This window comes from Sinohyriopsis cumingii, chromosome 13 (genome assembly GCF_028554795.1).
Source record: "Sinohyriopsis cumingii isolate HCF-2022 chromosome 13, ASM2855479v2, whole genome shotgun sequence".
NCBI classification, from domain to species: Eukaryota; Metazoa; Mollusca; class Bivalvia; order Unionida; family Unionidae; genus Sinohyriopsis; species Sinohyriopsis cumingii.
The window spans coordinates 77,278,905-77,306,420 of NC_142973.1; the positions used below are offsets into that span (position 1 = coordinate 77,278,905).

General features: G+C 36.7%; 1 protein-coding gene across 9 annotated transcripts in view; it reads right to left on the reverse strand.

Annotated features, from left to right (window-relative positions):
• Positions 1-27,516, reverse strand: part of LOC149785854 (uncharacterized) — a 305,885-nt gene that overhangs the window by 80,239 nt on the left and 198,130 nt on the right. For all 9 annotated transcript variants that reach the window (XR_016425467.1, XM_089979816.1, XM_089979814.1 and 6 more), the window contains 4 exons: positions 19,260-19,345; positions 15,474-15,617; positions 13,667-13,762; positions 8,798-8,865 (listed from right to left, as the gene is read on the reverse strand). Coding sequence is in view for 8 of the 9 variants with exons in the window: in XM_089979816.1 (XP_089835942.1) it covers positions 8,798-8,865; positions 13,667-13,762; positions 15,474-15,617; positions 19,260-19,345 (394 nt within the window). In the remaining variant the exon portion in view is untranslated. The remainder of the gene's footprint in view (positions 1-8,797; positions 8,866-13,666; positions 13,763-15,473; positions 15,618-19,259; positions 19,346-27,516) is intronic.

A 27,516-nucleotide genomic window follows, 5' to 3' on the forward strand; every position in this document is an offset into this window, starting at 1 on the left:
GCGATCTCCGTTGCTGTTTTATTCGATAATGGCTCGGCTTCTTTATACCTGCTAGCGATATCAACGACTGTCAGAACATACTTGTATGTGACGCCGTCAACGGTATCGTAAGGAAGAAACATAAGATCAGCCTGATGGACCTCATTAGGTACGTTCACAGAGAAACTCGCGTACGGTATTTTTTTAGGTGGAGGAAGATACAATTGCCAGACTGCCTGTTTCGATAACCATGACGCAGCAACGGACTGTTTTACTTTTGCTGCCTTGGCAAGTTTGGCAATTGCTGATTTTCCTCGCCAAAAACCTCGCGGAGAATAATATATCTGCTCCATTATAATTTACCAGCACCGAGAACTAATTTACCTTTCATCGCACCCTTTACCAGCCAAGTTGCCAATTTCTCTTTAAAATTTTTGTTAGGAATTGCGTCTATTGCATGAATTAATTTAATATCAGCGAGATGTCTTTGTTCTAAATCCCCGCTACGATACGCAAGATCGTGATAGTAGCATGCGTTATCGATGGCGTTTATCGGATCTTCACCCGGGTTTGGTTGATTATTATTGTTGAGTCTCATATCTAGTCTCGTGCCAGGTCCGCAGTAATTATATCCTGGTAGATGCTTCTCTCCGGGATATTTCGCCCAAGGAGCTCCAGGTAAATTTGTTAAGGAGGTTGTGATGTCTCCTCCGGTTCTACTTTTTTTTTTACAAATCTAAATTTGATTGTCTTGCAAACTGCGCATTCACCCTTGATTGCGTTCCTGTTGTTGCGTGTAACGATTTCGATTGGATTTATCGTATCTGTGCGCGTGCGACACTTAACACAATATAGATCCATGTATTCTAGTAACATGAATGTAATTGATTTTTCGGCCACGAAGAAACGCGAGCAAATAAAACACACCGCGGCGTTACCAAATTCGATAAGAATGATAATCATTGGACCGTCAGGATCTGGAAAAACGCAGTTGTTATTAAATTTGATAATGCGATGGTTGAAATGGGATAAATTGTATTTGGTTGCGCCATCTGTTGATGATCAGCGATGTTATCAAGTACTAAAAGAATTTAGCGACAATACCGATGAGGGCACAATCGAATTCATCACAGATATTAATGAAGCTCCATCAGTGGAAAATTTAGATGGCGATGTTAATAATCTTGTTGTTTTCGATGATGTGATGCTGGATAAGCAGACCAACCCAGCTAGGATATTCTCGCGTGGCCGACACAAGAACACCGATGTGATTTACGTGACGCAGCGATATACACAAATTCCAAAGGTAATTAGGGACAATTGTAATATTTTATCAGTATTCAATGGCGTTGATATTCACACGCTGAGAAACATTCATCAGACTTGGTGTAACGGCGATATGGATATAAATAAATTTAAAAATTTCTTCAGTCACGCTCAAGCAACACCGCACGGATTTATCACGATTAATCTTCATGATCCGCGTAGTAGGTATCGAATCGGTCTTGATCAAATTTACTCATGAAATTGCAGCCCTTTCCTTGCCAAACTTCATCGACACCCGAACTTTTTCCCACCCCCCCCCTAAAAAATCGTATTTTTTCCTTGTCCAGAATGATATAATTTGCACACAAAAATTGCACTCTGTGTCGAATTTACGCAAATTGTTTTTCCTGGGAAGGTTTATTTTTGAAATCTGAGGCTTCTACGGAGAAAGTTCTCGTAGAAGGATTTTTTTTGTTGGAACGGTCTGGTCTGTAGAACTTCCCTGCTGCTGCAGGAAGACTCTTAAGGGTAAGGTACTGGAATCAAGCATTACACAAAGGAGAGCAGGAAGACTCAAGGGTAAGGCACTGGAATCAAGCGTTACACAAAGGACAACAGGAAGACTCTTAAGGATAAGGCACTGGAATCAAGCATTACACAAAGGACAGCAGGAAGACTCTTAAGGGTAAGGCACTGGAATCAAGCATTACACAAAGGACAGCAGGAAGACTCTTAAGGGTAAGGCACTGGAATCAAGCATTACACAAAGGACAACAGGAAAACTCTTAAGGGTAAAGCGTTACACAAAGGACAGCAGGAAAACTTATGGGTAAGGCTCTGGAGTTTTACACAAAGGACAGCAGGAAGACTCTTAAGGGTAAGGCACTGGAATCAAGCGATACACAAAGGACAGCAGGAAAACTCTTAAGGGTAAGGCTCTGGAGTTTAATAAAGGACAGCAGGAAAACTCATAAGGGTAAGGCTCTGGAATCAAGAGTTACACAAAGGACAGCAGGAAGACTCTTAAGGGTAAGGCACTGGAATCAAGCGTTACACAAAGGACAGCAGGAAGACTCTTAAGGGTAAGGCTCTGGAATCAAGAGTTACACAAAGGACAGCAGGAAGACTCTTATGGGTAAGGCACTGGAATCAAGCGTTACACAAAGGACAGCAGGAAAACTCATAAGGGTAAGGCTCTGGAATCAAGAGTTACACAAAGAACAGCAGGAAGACTCTTAAGGGTAAGGCACTGGAATCAAGCGTTACACAAAGGACAGCAGGAAAACTCATAAGGGTAAGGCTCTGGAGTTTTACACAAAGGACAGCAGGAGAACTCTTAATGGTAAGACTCTGGAATCAAGCGTTACACAAAGGACAGCAGGAAAACTCTTAAGGGTAAGACTCCCAAATCAAGCTTTACTAATAGTACAACAGGAAAACTCTAAAGGGAAAGGTTCTCAAATACAGCCTCACTTAAGTGTTCATAAGAGGATTTAGACAACAACCAAAGAACAAGTGAAAGGTTCCATTTAGGCATTAATAAGTATATGATGGAGGGAGGCAGACTACCCCTTCAGCTGCCTGGTGAACCCTGTTCAGATATTTTTTGCAAGATCTCAACCATCACAGAGTGCAGTAGCAGCAGAAGATCTGGATGAGTGGAGGCCTAATAAAGCCTCTCCAGACTGGACAGTATACTTTTGTCCTTAGCACCAGAAGTTTTAGGACAAAATTCTGGGAGAAGGAAGCAGTAAACTTCATTCAAGCATTATTGAAAATCCAAACTTCCTCCTCCAAACACCTGACTTGACAAATGGGAGGGACCCTATTAGAAGGGGAGGAATCATCATCAATGGTTCCTCCAGGAACTCATCTGGGTATGGAAAGGAAATTTTTATCCTTAGTCCACTTTCATGGTTAGACAGTACTGACCATTCCTGTATCTCTCTCTGAAGAGGGAGACAAAAATGTTTTCCATTGTACCTTAAACATTCACTGAGTGATGGGACTAACCCTACTAGTTGTCCTCATAGTCAAATGGGATCACTGATCCCTTCTCAGCTATGTTGGAGATAAGTGGCTGCCCTCTTCTTTTTTATTGGACAAGGCTAGAGGCAATGAAGCATGTTCACAACCTGTCATGTCCACCCTACCCTGAAACCAAGGCAGGGGCATCCATGACTTCACTGGGTGTGGGGAACTCACTTCCTCACATGGACAAAACAGACACATAGGGAGGGGAAGGGGGATGTTAATCCGATCCCCTCCTTAGTTGGACAAGTAAAAGCTGACGACCCATCCAAAGGGATTAAGCAGTAAGTTTAACCTGATTCCTGTCCCCAGACCAATAATCAAATCCTGGAGACTGATGCTTGAAACCCAGTGATCAGTGAATGACTGGTGGTCAGTTACAGGTTGCTGATCAAAGACTGGTTCAGCAAACAATATCTGACAGACAAGCACACTTCAGATCTATTGATGCAATACTGCTACTCCTGTGTTCTGAATGGCAAACAAACACAAGAACACCTGGATGCACCCCAGATCTTGCCAATGGCACTTAATCGACTATGTAATAGTCCGCCAGCGTGATGCCAAGGATGTCCTCATCACCAAGGCCATGCGAGGAGCAGAATGCTGGACAGACCACAGACTTGTCCGAACTACCCTACAGCTGCACATTGCCCCTCATCACCTAAGACGTCCTAAACTTGTGCGCACAGCCTTCCACCAAGCTCAATTTCCAGAAGAGACTAGATGACAAGCTCTCAACAAATGGACCGATATGTGGAAATGCCTCCGAAAAATGGAACAAGCTCAGGGACAAGATAAGAGAAACAGCTATGGCAACCCTGGGCCCAAAGAAGCGAATCCATAAAGACTGGTTCGACGAGAACAACGATGCCATTGAAGATCTGCTTTTCAGAAAGAACAAAGCATTCATGGACTGGCAGAATGACACAAACTCCATCAACAAAAAAGACCGCTTCAAATTCTATCAAGCTGAAGCTCAGAGAGAAATCTGCAAGATGCATGACCATGGTGGGAAAAGAAAGCTGATGAAGTGCAAAGCTATGCTGACACTAACAACTCCAAAGAGTTCTATAACGCCATCAGGTCAATCTTCAGCCATGCAAAGTCCAGCTCTGTGCCCTTGCTCGCTGCAGATGGCATTACACTAATAAAGGACAAGAATGGCATTAAGAAAAGATGGAAAGAACACTTTAGTCAGCTCCTAAACATGCCCTCATCGGTCAGCCAATCTGTTTTTGACCAAATACCCCAGCAGCCAACGCACGACCAACTGGATATTCCACCAAAAATAGAAGAGTTGAGGAGGGCCATTAAACAAATTAACTGTGGCAGGGCACCTGGAAAGGATGGTATCCCAGCGGAGGTGTACAAGGCTCTCAGTGAACAGACTCTGGAGGCATTCCACAATGTGCTAATCAGCATCTGGAAGGAAGAAGAGATGCCAAACGACCTCAGGGACGCATCAATCATGACCGTCTATAAAAATAAAGGCACACGTGTGGACTGCAGTAACTACAGAGGCATCTCCCTGCTGTCCATAGCTGGCAAAATACTCGCTCGCATCATCCTCAACAGGCTTATTACGGCAGTATCAGAAGATAACCTCCCCGAGTCTCAGTGTGGTTTTCGCCCAGACCGCAGCACCATTGACATGATCTTCACAGTGAGACAAGTCCAAGAGAAGTGCCTTGAGCAGAACATGAATCTGTATGCTGTCTTCGTGGACCTGACAAAGGCTTTTGATACAGTCAACAGAGACGCACTGTGGGTAGTACTCAAGAAACTTGGTTGTCCTCAGAAGTTTATCAACCTCATTCGGCTCCTCCACGTTGACATGACTGGAGAGATTCTCTCAGACGGTGAACCCTCTGAGAAATTCCCAATATCTAATGGTGTCAAACAGGGCTGTGTACTTGCTCCGATACTCTTCAACCTCTTCTTCGCACAGGTACTGTTCCATGCCATCCATGACCTTGACATTGGCATCTACATTAGGTATCGCCTGGATGGATCAGTGTTTGATCTCTGTCGCCAAGCTGCAAAAACAAAGATGCTAGAAAGACTCATCATTGAAGCACTCTTTGCAGATGACTGTGCCCTCATGGCCCATGAAGAGACTCACCTACAGGCAATCATAGACAGATTTTCTGAAGCCACCAACTTATTTGGACTCACAATCAGCCTAGGAAAGACAGAAGTCCTCTTCCAGCCCGCCCCAAACACTGCCCTCACAACCCTGTATCACCATTGGCGACACGCAGTTGAAGAATGTGGACAGTTTCAAATACCTTGGCAGCACAATATCTAGTGACGGCTCCCTGGACAAAGAAATCACTGCGAGGATCCAAAAAGCAAGTCAAGCACTCGGATGACTTCGAACAAAGGTTTTGCAGCACAAGGACATACGCCTGTCAACAAAGATGAAAGTGTACAATGCAGTTGTCCTCACGTCTCTCTTGTATGGCTGTGAAACGTGGACACTCTACCTGAAGACATATCAGTCAGTTGGAACAATTCCATCAGCGCTCCCTGAGATCCATTATGCGGATCAAGTGGCAGGACCGAATCACCAACCAGGAAGTCCTTGACAGAGCCAACACAACAAGCATCGAAGCCAAACTAATCCAGGCCCAGCTTCGTTGGACTGGCCATGTCATCTGCATGGGTCAAAGCAGAATCCCAAAGCAGTTGTTCTATGGTGAGCTAGCCCAAGGAAACCGAAACCAAGGCCGCCCTCATAAGAGGTACAAAGACAACCTCAAGATGAACATCAAATGGACAGACCTCCAACCCCGCCAGCTCGAGCTCGCTGCCTTAGACAGAAGCCATTGGCGAGCGCTGACCAGAAAAGCCTGTTCCACCTTTGAGGATGACCGCCGCCAGCATCTTGCTGCAACTCGGGAGAGACGTCACAGAACTGTATCACAAATACCACTAACCACCAGTGTCCCATGCCCCACCTGCAACTGCCTGTGTGCATCGGAATTTGGACTCAGGAGCCACATGCGCGTCCACCATTGAATGAGATCGCACAACTTGTCTTCCTTGACTCGAGAGACTACCATTATTTATTTTATTTACTCCTCTGTCTCATGAAGGTACAAGTCACTTATCTGTCACCAACACACTGATCTTGAGAGGGTGCTTTTCTTTCCTAGATGGACAACATGACTTGCTCTTAATGTTTTACTTCCTTTGGGTGGAGCTAAGCATCAAATTCTCATATGACAGTTTTGTAACAAGCATCAAGTATTCATCCTCTTTGGGCAATCTCCGAACCAGTGAGATTATTCACAGGGGGAGTTGATTTCCCCAGCATGGAAAAAGATCCAGACCCCTTATGGGAACTAAAAAGTCACTGAATGATGATGAAGAGGAAGAGAGACAGTTCTTCACATTCTCTAATTTACTTTTTGATTTTGTTCCAAAGTTTGGAAGCTATACTGAATAAAAATTCATTAAATATGTCTGCTATTTTAACATCCTCATCAATATTGTGACCTTCCTGGCTAAGCTGATGGATTCTGGATGGCCTTGAGGAATGTTTACCTGCGCCTGGTTTAAGTTTCCACACAGCATAGAATTCTTATTGCAATTATGTTCTAAATCTGACTGACAGTAATTCTTCTTTGCCATACTGATCATTTTGAAAAAATGTACTTGTTGAGAAGTCTATTTTGTTTCTTCTCTCCTGTTTTAAACGCTGGTATTGCAATCATCTAAGATATTTCTGAGAAACTCCAATCAGCCAGACTGGTAACAAATCTATTTTCTTATATGTTTGATTTCACAAGATGCTGCCCATACAAAAATCTATCTAACCATCTATGCAGGTGAATTAGCAACAGCCATGTTGAACGTCAGACCAGCACTATTTTTATATAATGCCATCTACTAGCCAAAAGATGTCTTTTTGTGAAAATCCCATATCAATATGACCATCTGTTCAATAGAAATAGTGATAATATTTTCAAAATGGTGTCCATGTTGGTATCAGATAAGCAAACTTTTTATTTAGGACTATCCATGTCATAAAATGACGCACAGTGAAAAATATTTGTTGATTTGACGTTTTAAGAAATTGATATGAATAGATTTGAAAAAATTTCAAATTTGCCATTCTAGAGGCCATTCGGAATGTTCAAGGGGCACATTTATATTTAGAACCAATTACACTTTAGTCACACTTCATGACTTTCCTCCAAGTAGTTTATAATGTGTAACAAATAAATTGCTAACAGACAACAGACACAGACCCAATCCAAAAAATCTCTAGGTCTTTGACCTGCATGGTTAACAATACTCAGAAATGACCACGATCATGAAGACAGGGGTCCCAAAGTGATATGGGACACGCCATGTAATTATGATGTACAAGCATAGCAATCTTCATACCTTAATCTGCAACTGATGTAAAGCAACGGAATGTAAGTAGGATGGATCTGCAATTGATGTAAAGCTATGGAATGAAAGTAGGATGGATCTGCAATTGATGTAAAGCTACAGAATGAAATTATGATGCATGGCTATGCAAATACTATGTACCTTCTTTTCAAGAAAATGTGGGTAACGATTGGAGCAAACTATGACCTATTCCTTTTCAACTTTCAAATTTGATTAACTCAGAAAATCTAATTAACAAATACAATTGTTAAACATATGCATAAAACATTTAAAGGTCTTTCTTTCACGTCATTCCTAATGAGTGTGAAATAACTGTAAACATTTACAGGTCTTTCTTTCAAGTCATTCTTAATGAGTGTGATATAACTGTACACATTTACAGTTCTTTCTTTCAAGATATTCTTAATTAGTGTGAAATAATTGTAAATGAGTATGAAACGTGGATAAAAATAAGCCTTCATACAAATGAACCTTGTATAAGAATAACAGCCTTTCACTCTACCAAAACAGATGTACTGACAGGATGCAAGGTGACAAGATGTAAGGTACACTTCAAGCTGCTACCTTAAATACTTCACATAAGGTAGCATGCGCATTGACCTTATTCCACTGTTTCATGACTGGGATGCAAACAAACATAATTTTATATTGCCTTCTGAAGGGTCATGAAGAAAATCAAAGGAAATTGAATACAGCCACCTAAAACTGTGTTTTCCATAGAAATCAACTACCGAGTTAAGTCAACTAAAACAGTGTCTTACATACAACATGAACTGCTGAAGATCCTTTGTTTGCAAGGTTATCAGTTTTCACGTTTTATGGAAAGTGCCATTTCTTACATTCATAAATAGGAGTCCAATTGTTGTTTTTTTTAAAAATTATTATTCATGGGGTCTTTAAATTCAGGGTTTGTAACAACTATGAAAATTGCTATCCCACCAAAATGGTGAAATCACAGTAAATCTCACTTTCAAATCACACCATGAAGAACTAACTGTATCTGTATGTATCTTCTAAATAATTTGAAGAAAATCTTGATGTTCCTATAATGTGATACATATGCCTGGCAAGCCACTGATCCCTGATTAACCAAAAACATCTTAGTGAAACTCACCCTGTGGGAACTGCTGACAGTATGACTGACAGCTCTTTGCACATCTGGAGAGCTCTTGCTTCGTCTTCCTAATATAAAAAGGTAAATGAAATTAAATAACAACAAGGAATAAAATTTCTAGAAGAAAAGCTAATCTTTGGTTAAAAGTTTGCTGAAATATTGGCAGAAGAAACTTAATTGCCTGCTACGTCCAACTTCCATTAGTGATAGTAAATAAGTGATTTCCGGTTTCTGTATATCAAATTTCCATTTCCTTACTCTCTTTGAACAAAACTTAAAAAACTATTGGTGAAACATTATGTTATTCTTATATTTGCTGCTGCTTGCAATTTGTTCTTAATTTTCTATCAATTACAAAAATATAATCACATGCAGACCTGCCAACCCTGATGTCTCAGTAAGGCAGTTGATTATCTTCCGTAAGATTTACCAGTTTTCAGTAAGGTGAAAAAAATTATCAGTAACTGCTATTTTCAAGCTGGACAACATAACTGAAAGTTTGATGCTGCAACAATAACATTATGTTCAACTGAAAAGTGTGTAAAGTACGCATAGACCTTACTTACCACTAATACAGTTGCAAAAACTTTAGTTCCCAACCCTATGTAACTCAATGGCTTGTTGCTATCTCTCAACTTGACATAATTCTTGGAAATTCTTTTTTCCATTTCATATGATGAAAGCAATCATATCTTCCGGCACTAGACATAGTCAAATTGGCATGTGATGTCCAATAAACATAACTGTGTCCTTTCCATCTTTTATTTACAAGAATCTGAATATTCCTTTTCATTCTTCTGTGTTGATTATTAACACATTTCTAGATGATTATTTTCCATTTTGTCTTAAACATTCATCACATTCGGAATGATATTTTAAAAAAATTCTATAATCAACAGTTTGATCATGCAGACGCTTCGCATGAACAAATAGGTGCAGTCTAAATCATCTGGGGTGCTGCTGTAAAGTTAGTCGGGTTCCCTACCTAATTTCACTAATTCTAATATGAAACCCAGATCCAAATAAAACATAGCTGAATCAATTATTTTTCAGCAACAATCATTTTTCCATAGTTTTTGCTTTTATGCCGTAAGTCAGTATTTAAGGGTAATTTTTGTAAGACTTACGGTAAAATTGTAAGAGTTGGCAGGTCTGCACATGATGTCATATACAGATAACCTTATATTAGTTCTCATTTCAAATAAAATTTACCAGACCAGTTAAATAATTTCTATTATTGTGCATAGCTTGGCGAGAAAAAGATTGAAACTACTGAACATGTCTCATAAATTTCAGGTGAAATGAGCATAATATTAATTTTGCATTTATTGCATAATTTTGTCCCTTTAAAATGAAAGCGAATGTATTGTTGTTATGTATATTTAATTTGCATTGTTCGTTAGTTAGGTTCTTTAAATTTTGTATATTTCATTATTTGCCATTGACAATATAACATTGTACGCTGTATTTGACCTTGTTCAAAATCAAATTCATTTTCTACCTGACCTGAATTAATGATATTGGTTTTGTAGTAAACATGTTTATCTCCATGAGTCTAGAACTTTGGAAATTCCATATGAAATGCCAGGTCAACCTGTTATTTACTATATTTTATATTATAATTTTAGGCACATCTACACTTTCAGCATTGGATTTAATTTGGATTTCCAAAAAAGTTTATTCAGAAACTTATCATTAGGACTGTAATTCTAGAATTATTTGGGATTTAATTCACAATACCGTTAAGTTCTTGCATTTTCACTTTGTATCCAAGGGAAATAAATTATTTGTTGAATTTTATAAAGCTTGTTGCTTCTCACTCCTTTTTATTACTTATTTTAAGACAACTGTTTCTTGAATATATGTGTCCTCGTACATTTTGCTTTTTCCTGATAATGACATCAGGATATTATTAGGTGATATTACACACGTAATATATTGAGGATATTCTCTTTTCCTATGTCAATATCAGACATATTTCATCATGTGATGCCAAAAACACGAAACTTTAATGAGTGTCAAAGTTACAAGTTAAAATATATCATTTTTTGTTACACAAGGTGAAATATATCCAGTATAAACATGGGAAAAGAAATTTTCTTTTTATTATACACCAATTTTGCCCCAGAATCAAAGTTTAGAAAATTTAGCTCACTTTTTGGCACAACATAGTCACTCCTACCCTTTTTCATAAATCCACCTCACTTTCCTAGGTTGATCATATAAATATACATGGCTTAAGAAAAATGGTGGTAGGTTTGGGTTGACATAATCTGTTGCAGTGAATTACATTTTTGTAATTTTTCAAACTATCTGACCACATATGAAAACAATGCAACAGAGCAGGTTTGTTGTTGTTGTCATGGAAAGGGAAATAAATGCAGAGAAATGTAATGACATTTGGTCAAATTTCTTTATGAAAGATAAATTTTCATGTCCGAAAAGGTAGTTTCTGTTTTACAAAGTTCTCATTTTGTTGCTGCAGATACAACTTTTGTAGGTTCTCACAATCAAGCAACACATGGCATGATGGGAAATCTTGTATTTTCACATGTGACAATAAAAGGAAATAATTTTCACACACAAAAACAGAAATGAAAAAAAATATGAAAATTATTCTGCCAACAAGTCTCTATGTTTCACACTTAGGTATATAAAAAAGTACTGATAAACTGAATTAAATATGATGTGTTTGAGGTATTTATGTTATTTTCATTCTGAAAAACAAGTCACTGTAAGCCACATTAGAATCATCATTAGGAATGAATTAATAAACTATCACAGATTTTTGTGAAAGTTAAAATGGCAAAATAAATTAGAAAATCTAAGTTATATTACTAAAAGTTTTGAAGGAAAATGATGACAATTCTGAATATGTTAAATGTTATTAATGCTACACTTTCTCACTATGACTTAGAGAGCACTCACATGTATCTGTATTCTAAGACCTAGAAAGCACTCACATTTATCTGCATTCTAAGACTTAGAAAGCACTCACATTTATCTGTATTCTAAATAAGACTTAGAAAGCTTTCACATTTATCTGTATTCTAAGACTTAGAAAGCACTCACATTTATCAGTATTCTAAATAAGACTTAGAAAGCACTCACATTTATCTGTATTCTAAGACCTAGAAAGCACTCACATTTATCTGTATTCTAAGACTTAGCACTCACATTTATCTGTATTCTAAGACCTAGAAAGCACTCACATTTATCTGTATTGTAAATAAGACTTAGAAAGCACTCACATTTATCTGTATTCTAAGATTTAGAAAGCACTCACATTTACCTGTATTCTAAATAAGACTTAGAAAGCACTCACATTTATCTGTATTCTAAATAAGACTTAGAAAACACTCACATTTATCTGTATTCAAACTAAGACTTAGAAAGCACCCACATTTATCTGTATTCTTAGACTTAGAAAACACTCACATTTATCTGTATTCAAACTAAGACTTAGAAAGCACACACATTTATCTGTATTCTAAGACTTAGAAAGCACTCACATGTATCTGTATTCTAAGACTTAGAAAGCACCCACATTTATCTGTATTCTAAATAAGACTTAGAAAGCACACACATTTATCTGTATTCTAAATAAGACTTAGAAAGCACTCACATTTATCAGTATTCTAAGACTTAGAAAGCACTCACATTTATCTGTATTCTAAATAAGACTTAGAAAGCACACACATTTATCTGTATTCTAAATAAGACTTAGAAAACACTCACATTTATCTGTATTCTAAATAAGACTTAGAAAGCACTCACAAATATCTGTATTCTAAGACTTAGAAAGCACTCACATGTATCTGTATTCTAAGACTTAGAAAGCACTCACATTTATCTGTATTCTAAATAAGACTTAGAAAGCACACACATTTATCTGTATTCTAAATAAGACTTAGAAAGCACTCAAATTTATCTGTATTCCAACTAAGACTTAGAAAGCACTCACATTTATCTGTATTCTAAGACTCTGAAAGCACTCACATTTATCTGTATTCTAAGACTTAGAAAGCACTCACATTTATCTGTATTCTAAGACCTAGAAAGCACTCACATTTATCTGTATTCTAAGACTTAGCACTCACATTTATCTGTATTCTAAGACCTAGAAAGCACTCACATTTATCTGTATTGTAAATAAGACTTAGAAAGCACTCACATTTATCTGTATTCTAAGATTTAGAAAGCACTCACATTTACCTGTATTCTAAATAAGACTTAGAAAGCACTCACATTTATCTGTATTCTAAATAAGACTTAGAAAGCACTCACATTTATCTGTATTCTAACTAAGACTTAGAAAGCACTCACATTTATCTGTATTCTAAGGCCTAGAAAGCACTCAAATTTATCTGTATTCTAAGACTTAGAAAGCACTCACATTTATCTGTATTCTAAGACCTAGAAAGCGCTCACATTTATCTGTATTCTAAATAAGACTTAGAAAGCACACACATTTATCTGTATTCTAAATAAGACTTAGCACTCACATTTATCTGTATTCTAAATAAGACTTAGAAATTACTAATATTTATTTGTATTCTAACAATGACTTAGAAAGCACTCACATTTATCTGTATTCTAAATAAGACTTAGAAAGCACTCACATTTATCTGTATTCCACATGTGATTAAGAAAGTACAAATACTGGCCAAACTACAGAAGCAGTATTTGACGAAATGGTCTCGTATGTTTGCTACATTAGCTAACAAGCCTGAATTAGGCAGGAAGAGGTAAATTTCAAGTGCAGAAGTGGCTGCAACATACAAATCACATACATCACTTTCTCATTTCTACCTTAATCCTTGTAAAATCAGATGCAACATAAAACTTTGACTTATGTTGGAGTTTTACCTTTACCCAGTAGATGGCAGCACAAAGATCTGGAATCTTGTCAAATCTTGAGCTATATACCTTCCTGCTCATGGCAGATGGTTTTGGGAACAGCTCCTACAACAGATATCAATGCAAGCCTTCACTTGTTATAGATATTACACTGAAATGTTTGCTGTATACTTGAAATAATTAGAATGGAGAAAAAAATATAATCAACAAGCCCACATTAGTTTAAATTTTATGCTTACATGTACACATAAAAAATTCAGAAGGAAACCAACAAAAGCAAAATTAGTTCAAAATGACTTTTCACTATAACAGATTCAAAATTTCTTTAGAAACCTGAATATGACTGAAAATATTAAACAGGAATTTGAACATTGCTTTTGACAAAAAATCAAACAGAAATTTGGACAATGCTTTTGAAAAATTATCAAAACAGAAACTGGGGAACTGCTTAAAAAGATCTCTACATTATATACATTCTCTACAATATATACATTCTCCATTTTGAAAACATTATCTTCAGGTGTTTTTGCACTATACTGACACAAAAAATTATCTTTAGGTAATTTTTTCACTGTACAAACACAAAAAATTATCTTAGGTAATTTTTCACTATTATGACACAAAACTACATAAACACTAAAACAATGTATTTGAATATTCTGTCCAAAAAGCAATAAACTGTCAATATGTCTAGCTTTGAACCTGCACACTGTTGGCATAAAATACAACACTGCTAGCACTGATGGAATGCATATCTAGTTGTTTGTGGGACAAATTTTATGAGAAAAACCTGTTTAGTTTAAATTTAATTCATTGTCAAATTTATTGCACAACACAGTTTGTCAAATTTTATCAAGTACCCACATCATCTCATGTGAAGACATATGGTGACTTATATGGTAGAAGTCTGTAGAGAACCCGGAATAAACCACTGACATTAGATGGGCAGCCATTGAGCCATGTACATACCAATTTCATCACTACCTTCATAACAGTTCCCCAAAACACCATTCTGCCTAATTTCCTCACTATCTTCATAACAGTTCCCCAAAACACCATTCTGCCTAATTTCCTCACTATCTTCAAAACAGTTCCCCAAAACACCATTCTGCCTTCAAATCATGCCCCGATGTACATTTTCATAACTTTACAAACCTTTAAAACATAATGTTCACAGCAATTATTGACTGTTAGTGCCACCACTGCTGCCACTATTGATACATTTCTCTACCTACTAAAGGAATTTACTCCCTCACCTGTATGTCTGTGTTACTGTATAATCATTGTATTTCTGTGTGTTACTGTATCATCACCTGTGTGCATGTCTGTGTTACTGTATCATCACCTGTGTGCATGTCTGTGTTACTGTATCATCACCTGTATGTATGTCTGTGTTACTGTATCATCACCTGTGTGTATGTCTGTGTTACTGTATCATCACCTGTGTGTATGTCTGTGTGATTGTGTCTACTCCTGTGTGTAAGTATGTGTATTACTGTATTATCACTGTGTAAGTCTGTGTGTTACTGTATCATCATTATGTGTAAGTCTGTGTTAATGTATGTATGTATGTATGTATGTCTGTATGTTACTGTACAATCATCTGAGTGTATGTCTGTGTTACTGAATCATCACCAGTGTGTTAGTCTGTGTTGTTACTGTATCATTACCTGTGTATAAGTCTGTGTAAACACCAATGTATCTGACTTTCAGAAGCTTTAAATAAAACTTGGAAATTAATGATGCTGGCAGTGTCAAAAAGTAATGCCAATGTCTCATCATTTAATGATGGTGTGATGAAACTCACAATGCATACCTCAAGAGGACTTGATGGCATTGGTTTAGCAACCTTCTGCCAAACAAGCTCCTGGGCTAAGTTAATGCTGACTTGTGACATCTCACATAGCTCCACAATATACCGATGTATACCTGCATAATCAGATGCTTCCTTTCCCATTACCTGTACAAAGATATAAGCAAATATATGACTGATTACATCAATGACATGTCAACTCCTTTCCATTTTACCTGTGCAAAGATGTAAACAAATGTACTGGTATTACTGATTACATCAATGACATGTCAACTCCTTTCCATTTTACCTGCACAAAGATGTAAACAAATGTATTTGTATTACTGATTACATCAATGACATGTCAATTCCTTTCCATTTTACCTGTGCAAAGATAAAAACAAATGTATTTGTATTACTGATTACATCAATGACATTTTCATTCCTTTCCCATTACCTGTGCAAAGATAAAAACAAATGTATTTGTATTACTAATTACATCAATGACATATAGATTCCTTTCCCATTACCTGTGCAAAGATGTAAACAAATGTATTGGTATTACTGATGACATCAATGACATGCTGATACACTGTTGACATTTATCAATTAGTGACATATAGACATATATATCTGAGGCATAAATGTATTCATTTTAACACCACCTTCAATGAAATAATGAATTTACATTGATGTAGTAACATCAATTGTATTGTTATATCACCACCTGCTTACTAATACCTTCCTCTAAATGTTACTGACATATTTGATCTTCAATTCTATTTGAATTTCTGTTTTAAATAAGGGCTATACACTAACTTATAATTCAATTAAAAACTGCACATAGTGATACTGATACATCACAGTAGTGCTCAGCCAGTATATTTTATACCGATATTTTTAAGTAGTGCTCAACCAATATTTTTTATACTAAGATTTCTTAAACTGGCAAGATGCAATAGTGCTCATCCAATATATCTTATACTAAGATTTCTTAAGCTGGCAAGATGCAATAGTGCTCATCCAATATATCTTATACTAAGATTTCTTAAACTGGTAAGATGCAATAGTGCTCATCCAATATATCTTATACTGAAATTTCTCAAAGAAGGCTGCCTACGTACTGCTGGTTGGCAGACAAAGTATAATCGTTTATGTACACACAAAAAAATTATTTGCCAAAGTAATTCTTTCATACCCTGTATGTTTCTCAACACTGTTTAATAAGAATTTAGTTAAGCAATTATGTTAGGACACAACTTTTCAATGACAAGACCAGAGAAATATGGTTTTGAAAGGAATGACTTACTGATAGTTTTAGCTTCAGAAAGTCCTTTCAAAATGAATCGTATTTTCTTTTCACATAAAATTGCTACCCAGGATGATAACATCTTGCTTCCAATATGACCTCAGTTCTGACCTTTTAGTTCAAATCAAGTGTTAACCCCATCTTAATCCTGTCCATATTTTAACATCATAAAACTAATTCTGGACAAACTGTTTTAGCAATCAGGATAAAAACTTGCAGATGTTTTAGGAAACAAAAAACAGAATCCATGTAATTTTGCAAATGTTAACACTGGTATTTGGGATTTCCATAATCTGATTTTCCCAAAGAGTACCAATAACAAATTGAAATAATTTACTTGCCACAGTTTTAAGGATTTTAATCAAGAAACTTTCAATACCCAATCTACGGTCTACATCCTTTTGTGTAACTTATGTGTTTGATGATTCTAATGACATCTACTAGACCTTCAAGAAATTACAAATGTTAAGCAAAGAAGATCAGGAAAGCAACGTGATCATTGCAATAATGGCAACCTAAGAAAAGCTATGCATGGGAAATGTCAACTAATAGTACCACATAAACAACCACCATCCAGAGCAACCAAAGTTGGAAGAACTACAAATAATAATGGAATTTTGTGAAAAAACTCAAATGTGAAAGCATAAAATTCTTCTTTTTTTAATACTGTTCAGGCAGAAGAAAAATAAGGATTTCTGCCCAAACATCTGACCCTTCTTGGCAAACAAATGTATTTTATCATGAAACTCAATTATCATACAACAAAATGATGAAGTTATTTTTATCAGGCTATAACCACTTACCCAACAACAAACACCCAGCACACAGGCTATCAAAGAAAACATTCATATGTCCAAAACAAACACCCAGCACACAGGCTATCAAAGAAAACATTCATATGTCCAAAACAAACACCCAGCACACAGGCTATCAAAGAAAACATTCATATGTCCAAAACAAACACCCAGCACACAGGCTATCAAAGAAAACATTCATATGTCCAAAACAAACACCCAGCACACAGGCTATCAAAGAAAACATTCACATGTCCAAAACAAACACCCAGCACACAGGCTATCAAAGAAAACATTCATATGTCCAAATATTCTGATTTCTCTAGTGCTGTAGAAGACTTGACACATAAAACCACATCAAGCATCACCATAAAAAAGGCAACTAAGATAGATTATTTTTCACCCAAACTATTAAAATTTGGAGGTCAATCACTGGTCCTATGCACAAACTCATAAACTACAGCCTAGTTCAGAATAGTATCCCAACCAGACTCAAGAAAGCTCAGGCTGTTTCAATCTACAAGGAAAAAGATCCATTAATAAACAAAAATGTTGTCCAATTAGTGTTGTCTGAACCAATCAAAAGACTGAATGATTGTGCAGTACCTGGATCAATAACTATTTTGACAATATCTTACAATGCATGCATTTCTGCTTTCTGAAAGGGTTTCAGTCTACTCTAATAGACAACTAGAAAACTTGTACTAGTCCTAGATCAAAACAAGTATGCTTCAGCTATTTTGATGGACACATCAAAAGCATTCGACTGTTTATGCCACAAACACCTCAACCAGAAAATGGCAGCATATGGACATTCAGATTTGGCATTAAACACCATGACAGATTACCTCTCAAACAGAAGAAAAAGTATCAAAATAGTTAACTGAACTAATTCATGGACAAATATCTATAAATGAGTCACCGATGGGTCAACTCTTAGACCCCTACATTTTAATGTTTTAAAATAATAACCGCTTTTTTTTTCAAAAATGACTGTCATCTAATATGCTGAGGATAACAATGCTTATGCACACCATGACTTTAATATTATGAAATCTATATCAAAAATTTTCTGCACAAATTTGATTATTTGGTTTTCAGACTATGAAATGAAAGCAAACTGATAAATTTGACTCAGGACTTTATGATAATCTTTAATCAGCAAGTCAATGAAAACTGTCATAATTCAAATGTGCTCAAATGAACTGTAAAACAGATCACAACTAAAAGATGAAAGACAGTGTAACAAAGATGAAAGACAGTGTAACAAAGATGAATAACAAAGATGAAAGACAGTGTAACAAAGATGAATAACAAAGATGAAAGACAGTGTAACAAAGATGAAAGACAGTGTAACATTCTTTCACCATGAACAACATCTACTAATATCCCCTACTGTCCAATGAGATAATATTTCCCATTATCAAAACTAACTCTAATTAAATTTTGTTGATGTCTATGTAATAGCCAAACTGCCATGCATCACTATTCATTCAGCCTGACAATATTACAAAGAGCATTTGTTTAAACTATATCACTTATCTGTAGAGGAAGAATTTTAATAAATGTGTTTGAAAACAAAATGTTAGCATTGTTGAGAAAAACAATTCTATTGCTTCAGGAAATATCACTGTCTCACTATCTGCAAAGGATGGTAAGAAAATAGTGTCACAATCATGTTGTTTCACAATTTTACTGAGCAGTTACCTTGGCAACTAAAAGCTTCATGTCTCCCCCAACAAAACGTGTGAGATTCCACAAAATATCCCCTGCTGCTTCCTCCCACTTATCACCTGCAAGAGAAATGTGCTTGATCACATTATTGTTAAATTCTCCTTCATTTATTATGATTTATATCACATTATTCCTACAATCTCAAATTTTTTAATGTATGTTTTATAACTTAACTTTCTGATATATTCATTAATAATCCCAGTAACATCTGATAGTCATATTGTTCTGTAAAACCATTTTTGGGAGTAAATGTTTCTTTGGTGATATTTTATATCTTCTAATGCACAACCCTTCTAAAAGGAAAACCAGAATGTAATCAATGATTAGATAGCTCACCTCAACTTTTATATAATTTCCAGTAATTACTGTAAATTATCTCATAGAGAAAATAAATTCTGACTAATATTCCCATTGCTTGTTGCCCCTATAATTTTAAAAATGAAAAGCATCAATATAAAAAAAATGCACAAAACTTAGTCATTTCATAATATAATTATAATCTGTAATGTTACTTCACCAGAGGGTCCCTAACACGTTCAATGTATTGGTATGTCAAACCAAACAAAACATCGCGATGTAAACAAGCAAACAGACTGATCACTGTCCTTTTCTGGCTTCTAGAACAGTCAATTTCAATAAATACTGTCTTGTCTGCATCCATTATTTGCAATGTCTAGTTTCAATATTTCTAAAACAAATTCTAAAATGAACGGAGCTTGAGAAAAAAAAAAAGTTAAAGCACAAAAGTTAAAGTCAGTGAAGTCTGAAACCAATTTTTTCTAGTAAAATGTTTCTTTAAGAATACTTATCCAATCATAATACCACAGGAGAACTACTACTACCTTACAAATCCACCCCTCCCATATAAAACTTTTTGCTAAAAAGAGGTAAAAGTTAACTGGCCACTTAGGTGGCAACCAGTCAGAGTGATGTCCCCTTCACACAGGGATTGGTGGAAAAACCCTGTGAATATCTTAGTTACTACTTGAGCATAAGGCATGCTGTCTATGTGGATGTAACTGTGTGAAGGCTGGGAGGGTGTATGTGCATTATGAATGGGTAAGTATTCGTGAAGAAACATGTTTTCCTAGAGAAAAAAAGGCAGGAGGAGGCAAGCAGAACTCTGAAGGCAAAAGGCTGAAAACTTCTTCATTGGAAGCTCTGAAGACTGAGTCTTCCTGCAAAATAGAGAAATCAAGAAGTGAAGAAGGAGCCAGACAGCCATCATCATCATCTATTCTTGCATGAGATGAGACTGTTGCCTAACTGAAGGACTGGTGAAGAATGACAAAATATGCCATTGATCAAACTTAAGGAGCACCCTAAAGTAGAAACGGTGATTTCCAATGTTACCAATTAAAGAGTCCTTTCTATTTTACCAGTGGTTGAGAGAAACTAGACTCAGCAGTGTAAATGTAGAGTGCAGTAAGGCCATATGTGAGTTACACTGATCTCCATAATTGTCTATATACAACAGACTGGACAACAGATTGATTTCTGAGAACCTATAGAGGTCAGGTCTTTGTCCTGGAAGATCCCTTGTAGTAGGTTTAGGCCAGATAAAACAGAAATAGGCCATGTGAGGAGGCTAAGGTTACAAGATGTTTGATCTATCTGACTGGTCAATGTATTGGTGGAGCAAAACGATACCTTGTTTTGTTCATTTACTTCCTGTTTATCATCAAGAACTGTAGAATGGAACCCTGAAAAGGGAAGTCTAAAGGTATCGCCAGCAATAAGTAGTCCTATCATGACATAGGTGCTGGGGCTGTCTGTGATTGTGTAGAGTTCTCACATTTTGTAACTGGAGAGCCCATTTTTATTTATCTCCCTTATCTATCAAAATTAGGCTTATTGTCTTTGTCCTTAGTTGTGCATTTCTGTACTTTACCCATGGTCTTCAAGATAAACAGAGCAGAACATATAAAACCTGTTGTAGCTCTGCACGTGTCTAATATTATTGGACAAGGCTGATGCAGAGCTATGCCTTATAGCATTACCTGGACAAGAGCAGACAAATGTTACTAAAATACTTCACCATACTAAATTCAATGAAGTGTTGCGTCCAGATATTAAATGTATTAGCAGGGAAAACTCACCTGTATGTACATGGTTCCCACGCTTTTCTAAATATAAATTTCCAGGTCTTTTCCAGTATGAAATTAATTTTTTCAAGGTTAACATATGACCATTACTGAATGGAATTAAAGAACGTTTTGGATTACAAAACATGCATTTTCCGAATCTGAAGATGTTTCTTTTTCAAGACTCTTCAAAACATGTATGTCAGGAAAGATAATCATGAACAAAACCACAAAATGAGTCACACGAAACAAATTTTATTATATTTCTATAAACTGGCATTTAAAGCCATTTCAATGTACAGAATACAAATTCTAACTTTACTTTGCTGAGCTGCATTATGTTGCTACGTGGAAACAACATAATAAACATAAATTGTTTTGTTTCCTTTCAAACCTTTAGTTCTAAAGAATTCTAGAGCAATATATGTGCATGTTATACAAAGTAAACATTTCCTATCACAGTATGAAAAAAACCCCAATAAATGCAATGTATTAGAATCTTATCTTGTAGCGAAAAAAGTTTAACCCTGCATTTGTGTGTGCCAATAAAATCTCAAACAAGATTTTTCAAACAACCTAAACTCCTTAAGATGATCTGATTAAAAATTCCATCATTTAAAGACATTTACAAAAGAGTTGATTTAAATTTTGACAAAAGACCTTCAAAATTATACATTGCTGTATGAACAAGGGCTGAACTTTCTGTAAAATAAACTTGTCTTCTTGTAGTTCAATAAACCAGTCCCCAAACCTGTATTGATACATGGGCTCTTATCATCTATTAATATATAATAAAAGGGATGACAATTTCCCATTTCTCCTGCGGTTCATTAAAGATCTGAAACCAATGCTTCAAGCTACAAGTCACTGTGTAATAATTTCGCACCAAAGACCAGCTCAGAGATTTGACATTTTTCTAATCCGGGTTTCCTCCGAATATTCCAACCCCATTTTTCACATATGGACATTTAGGATGGAGTGTGGGTTCAGAGCAATTACATATAAAAAAAAATTGGAATCTGCCGCCACCATAAGATAGCTTACCAGTGAGCCTAGCAAATTTAAACTATGCTATATCGACTTATACCTGCATGAAATTGATAGGAAAATTATTTATTTTCTCAAAAATGGCAAGTTATGATCGTTATGTCTTTAATCCGCTGACAGACTAGACGAAACTCAGCATAGATGAAACTTGACCTAGTACTAGCCATTTGCGTTAATAGTCACATGACTTCACAAATCTTAAACAACAACATCGGAATCTAATAGTCACGTGATATCAATAAAAAACTCCTCAATGTTGTTGTACAAAGTTTCAATTATATTAAATGAAAGTCTGATACCTTTTGTAAAAACCAGAAAGAACATATAATTCTCAACATTTTTATTTCAAGAACAACTAAAAGAAACTTGCCAGTCTGATTCATCAAGAAGAGTAGTCTGGTTCCCTGCTTCGTATGCTCCCTGCATGAGAGAGCACATGTTCACGTGGTAGTCACGTAATACAACAAACTCCGGAAGTTGGTCTCAGAATAAATATAGAGAATTTTATGCCCTTTTGTTTTTGTATTTTTATTTCAATGACTTTCATTTAATTTTTTTCTACAATATTTGAAAATGACAGTTGTGAGATTGTGTGTTCCCGAGTGACTAACAATCGAAATAATAATAATAATAATAATAATAATGAGGACTTTGTACAGCGCCTAATCTTTAGAAGCTCTAAGTGCTTTACAACATTAGACAACACCTATAAGATAAAAAACATATAATAATATTATTACAAAAACAAACACCATGAAATTAGAAAAACATTAAAAATTAAAAACATGCTGAGAATATTTCAGGTAGGAAACATTATTAGGTCTTTAAATTTGTTCATGCAGTCTGAAATAAGTGAGTTTTGAGAGCCCTCTTGAATGTGATCACTGTGTCTTTGTGTCTAAGTTCAGTGTGCAATTCATTCCACGTTGCTGGGCCCTGGTATGCAAAAGAACGCTGTCCATATGACTTTGTTTTCATAGTGGGAATAATGAGTATACGATTGTCAGAAGAGGAGCGTAAGTATCTTGTTGGTGTGTACATATGGGTAAGGTCGGATAGGTATGTTGGACTAGAGTCAGAAAGAGAAACGTAACACAGAGAACAAATTTTGTGTTTGATTCTGGATCGAATGGATAGCCAGCGTAGGGTACAGAGCAGCGAGGAGGTGTGCTCTGATCGTGGTACTCTAAGTATGATCCGAGCAGCTGTGTTTTGAACCTTTCGAAGTTTCTGGAGTAGATATTGAGATGAACCAGACAGAATGGAGTTACAATAGTGCAGTCTTGAAAGTACTAATGAACACACAAGTGTTTTAGTGGTGTCAACTGAAAGATATTTGTAAACTGAGCTGATGCGTCTCAGCTCAACATATGCAGCCTTGCATATGTTCATGACATGTTGGTGCAATGTGAGAGTACTGTCCAGAGTAACACCTAGGTTTCATACTGATTGTGTGAATTTAATGTTGGCATTGCTGATATTTATTGTTTGAGGTAAAGGATGTGAATGAGAAAGTCTTTGTGTTGTGATCAGAATGGCCTCAGTTTTATCATCATTCATCTGCAGCTTGTTACATGTCATCCATGATTTCACATCAGAAATGCACCTCTCTACACCCTGGATGGTAGCATCAACTTCAGTTGGGTGGCTAGATTTGTATATTTGGGTGTCATCAGCGTACAATTGGTGAGACACTGGATGATGATCTATGACACTTGAAAGCAACTGAGTGTACAGAATGAAGAGAACAGGTCCAAGAACAGACCCCTCTGGAACACCACAACGTAGATCAACTGGGCTGGAGTGTATTCCATTTGCAGATATAATTTGTGTCCTGTTGACCAAGTAGAACTTGAACCACAGTAAGGCTGTATCATGAATGCCAAATACATGCTGGAGACGGTGAAGTAATATATCATGGTCTATTGTGTCAAATGCTGCAGACAAATCAAAAAGGGTGAGGACTGTAATCTTTCCGCTATCCAATGCAGAGAGAATGTCATTAACTACTTTTAGAAGAGTAGTTTCAGTACTGTGAAATACCAGCTCAAATTTCATCAACACATTAGTTTTATCATCGTTCAGCAGATTAAAGACATAACAATTTTAACACTTTCAATTTCTGAGAAAATAAATAATTTTCATATCGATTTCATGCAGGTATAAATATATTTAACAACGTTTAAGTTTGCTAGCCATCTGCTAAGCGGCTATGGTTTAGCACCACCATGTTGGCCTCTTGTGATGCTAGACTGGTTTTCATACCTTCCATAAAAATTTAAAAAATGTACGGATATCGAACTGTGAAACAAAAAGTCTTCTAGCTGAATCTAATCCAATGAGCATTTGGATTGTCTCAACAAATATATTTATAGCAAGCACCCAAATGATCCATATTGCAACATCCTAATATTCTAGTTAGAACTCGATAAATTTAATTCACGATCACTTCAGTTTCGACTCAATTATGTACTTATTTCGGGTGTCAAGTTGTGGAGAGAAATTGCCGGGTTTTCCACAACTTTCATCAATATTTGCAAAATTCAAGGACTTTTCATGATCAGGAAAAAATTTATCATTTCTCCCAACTTTTTCCCAATTTCCCAGTAGCGTGGGAACCCTGTATGTAGCCAGTTGTTGTGGAATTATACATATATTAAAAGTTTTCTATAAATCTCAGGAACTTGTACATTAATATAATTAAAAGTACTGCTTGAACTTATTTGCTAAGTCGCGTAGGCTACCTATGCAACTACCTAAGTACAATTAAATGTGAAAAGATGACAAAGATGTGGCTAAAATTATAAAGGGAGAACTCTGTCGAGATAGAAAAAAGAATCGTTGGAAATATAGATGAAGTATATTTTCCTTGTGAAGTGAGAACTCTTCCAACTTGTATCAACATTGGTTCTGGTGTTTGTGAGGCCTCTCATCGTGACAGCATGTTTCTCTGCATGAGTGGAAGTAGAAACTGGGATATTCATGAGTTCTGGCACCATATCCCTATACCAAGGGGTCATTCTGCCTGACCACCACCTAGGTGGACAGATAACGTAGCTCATTTAGAAAGAAGTTCTATCTGGGAGGGCTGGATAAACAAGGTTGTAGTTCAGCCAAGGTATTATGATTGGAAACATATTTAAAGAATAGTTCACAGTGATCTACATCACTGGACAACAAATTTTTACAAAAGTCATGTTACTGAAATAAAATTAGTCAATTCTTATCAATTTTTATGTGCTGAACACGAATATGACAGTCAAATTGCAAAATTGGCTCTAGTTTTTTTGTAATCTGCAAGAAATTAATGTTTACATAACGAAATGCATTCCAATAGTAAAAGGTCAACTGTAATAGCCTACCTATAAAAAATCAAGTCATTGACTACATCTTAGATTTCTTCGCCTGTCTCTTGTACAGCTGTTCGGGAGCATCTCTGAGGAGTGTCCAGCAGTAGTCAGCCAGCATTGTAGTGGACCATTTTCCCTGGTATCTTTGTTCCATTGTTGCGATATCTTGATGAAAACATTCGCCGTGTTCATCACTAACAATACCACAGTTGCTAGGAAAGAAATCCAAATGGGAATGAAGGAAGTGAATCTTTAGAGACATATTGCAGCCAAGTTTCTTATACTTCATCAACATGTCTTCTACTAGTTCCTTATAGTTTTCTGCCCTAACATTTCCGAGGAAGTTTGTAGAAACTAGGCGAAAAGCATTCCATGCTTGTTTCGCGTCACCTTCCAGCAAGTTGTTGAACCGGTCATCTTTGAAAAGCTCTCGAATCTGAGGACCCACAAAAACTCCCTCTTTAATCTTTGCTTCGCTGAGTCGAGGGAATTTTTCATGCAGGTATCGGAATGCTGGCAAAGTCCGGTCAATGGCTTTCACGAAGTTCTTCATCAAACCTAGTTTGATGTGAAGGGGTGGTAGCAAGATTTTCTGAGCCTCAACCAGAGCTGGGTGTTGGATATTCTTCTCTCCAACGGCTACATTCTGCCTGTGAGTCCATTCCTTCCTCATGTAGTGCATTTCCCTTGCTCGGCTATCCCACTCGCATAAGAAACACATGTATTTTGTATATCCTTGCTGCAGTCCCATTAAAAGGGCAACTACCTTCAAATCACCACAGAGGTGCCAGCTGTACTTGTTATACTCAATGGAATTCAGTAGCTGCCTTAAGTTATCGTATGTCTCTTTCATGTGGACAGCATACGCTACTGGAATAGATGGAAGAATGTTTCCATTGTGCAAAAGCACAGCCTTGAGACTCAGTTTCGAAGAGTCCACAAATAGTCTCCATTCTTGTGGGTCATGAGTGATTTTTAAAGCATTCATGAGGCCCTCAATATCGGAACAGAATATCAGATTACTTTCCTTTCTGAAGAAAGGCTCCAATTGCTGGTGGCGCTTTCGATATGCAGTAATTGTGACGTCTTCTTCTAGAAGATTCCATTGTTGGAGTCTTGCTCCTAGCAATTCTGCCTTGTTCTTTGATAAGTCCAAATCACGAATCAGGTCATTTAGTTCTTCCTGTGTTATTCTGTGTGGGGTTGATGATGCACCACAGTGAAAATCTGGATCACTGCATGCTGATGGACCAGGAGAAGAACAGGTCGACTCACCTTTGTATTCGTCAGATGAATCAAGAGAATATTCTGCTGGAGGTTCTGGAATAGGAAGTCCCTCACCATGTGGAACTGGTCTCAATGCAGACGGAATGTTTGGGTAGACTATTCTTGACTTCTTTCGCTTCGTTATTCCGCCGGAAAGAGGAGGAACCAAGCAGAAGTAACAGTCATTTAGGTGGTTGCTTGGCTCTCTCCACACCATTGGGACTGCAAACGGCATTGATGACCTTTTGCAATTCAACCACTGTGAAAGCTGTGTTGTACATGTAGCACAGCATATATGCGGAGCCCAAGGCTTGTCTTGGTCACCAACCTTGCATCCGAAGTAAAGATGATATGCCTTCTTCACTTGAGAATTGATACTTTTCTTCTGGTTGGCAAATGTCACTTCCCCACAAATATAGCAAAAATTGTCCGCGGTATTAACACACTTTCGAGGCATTACTGTTCTTTATTGTACGTAAATGG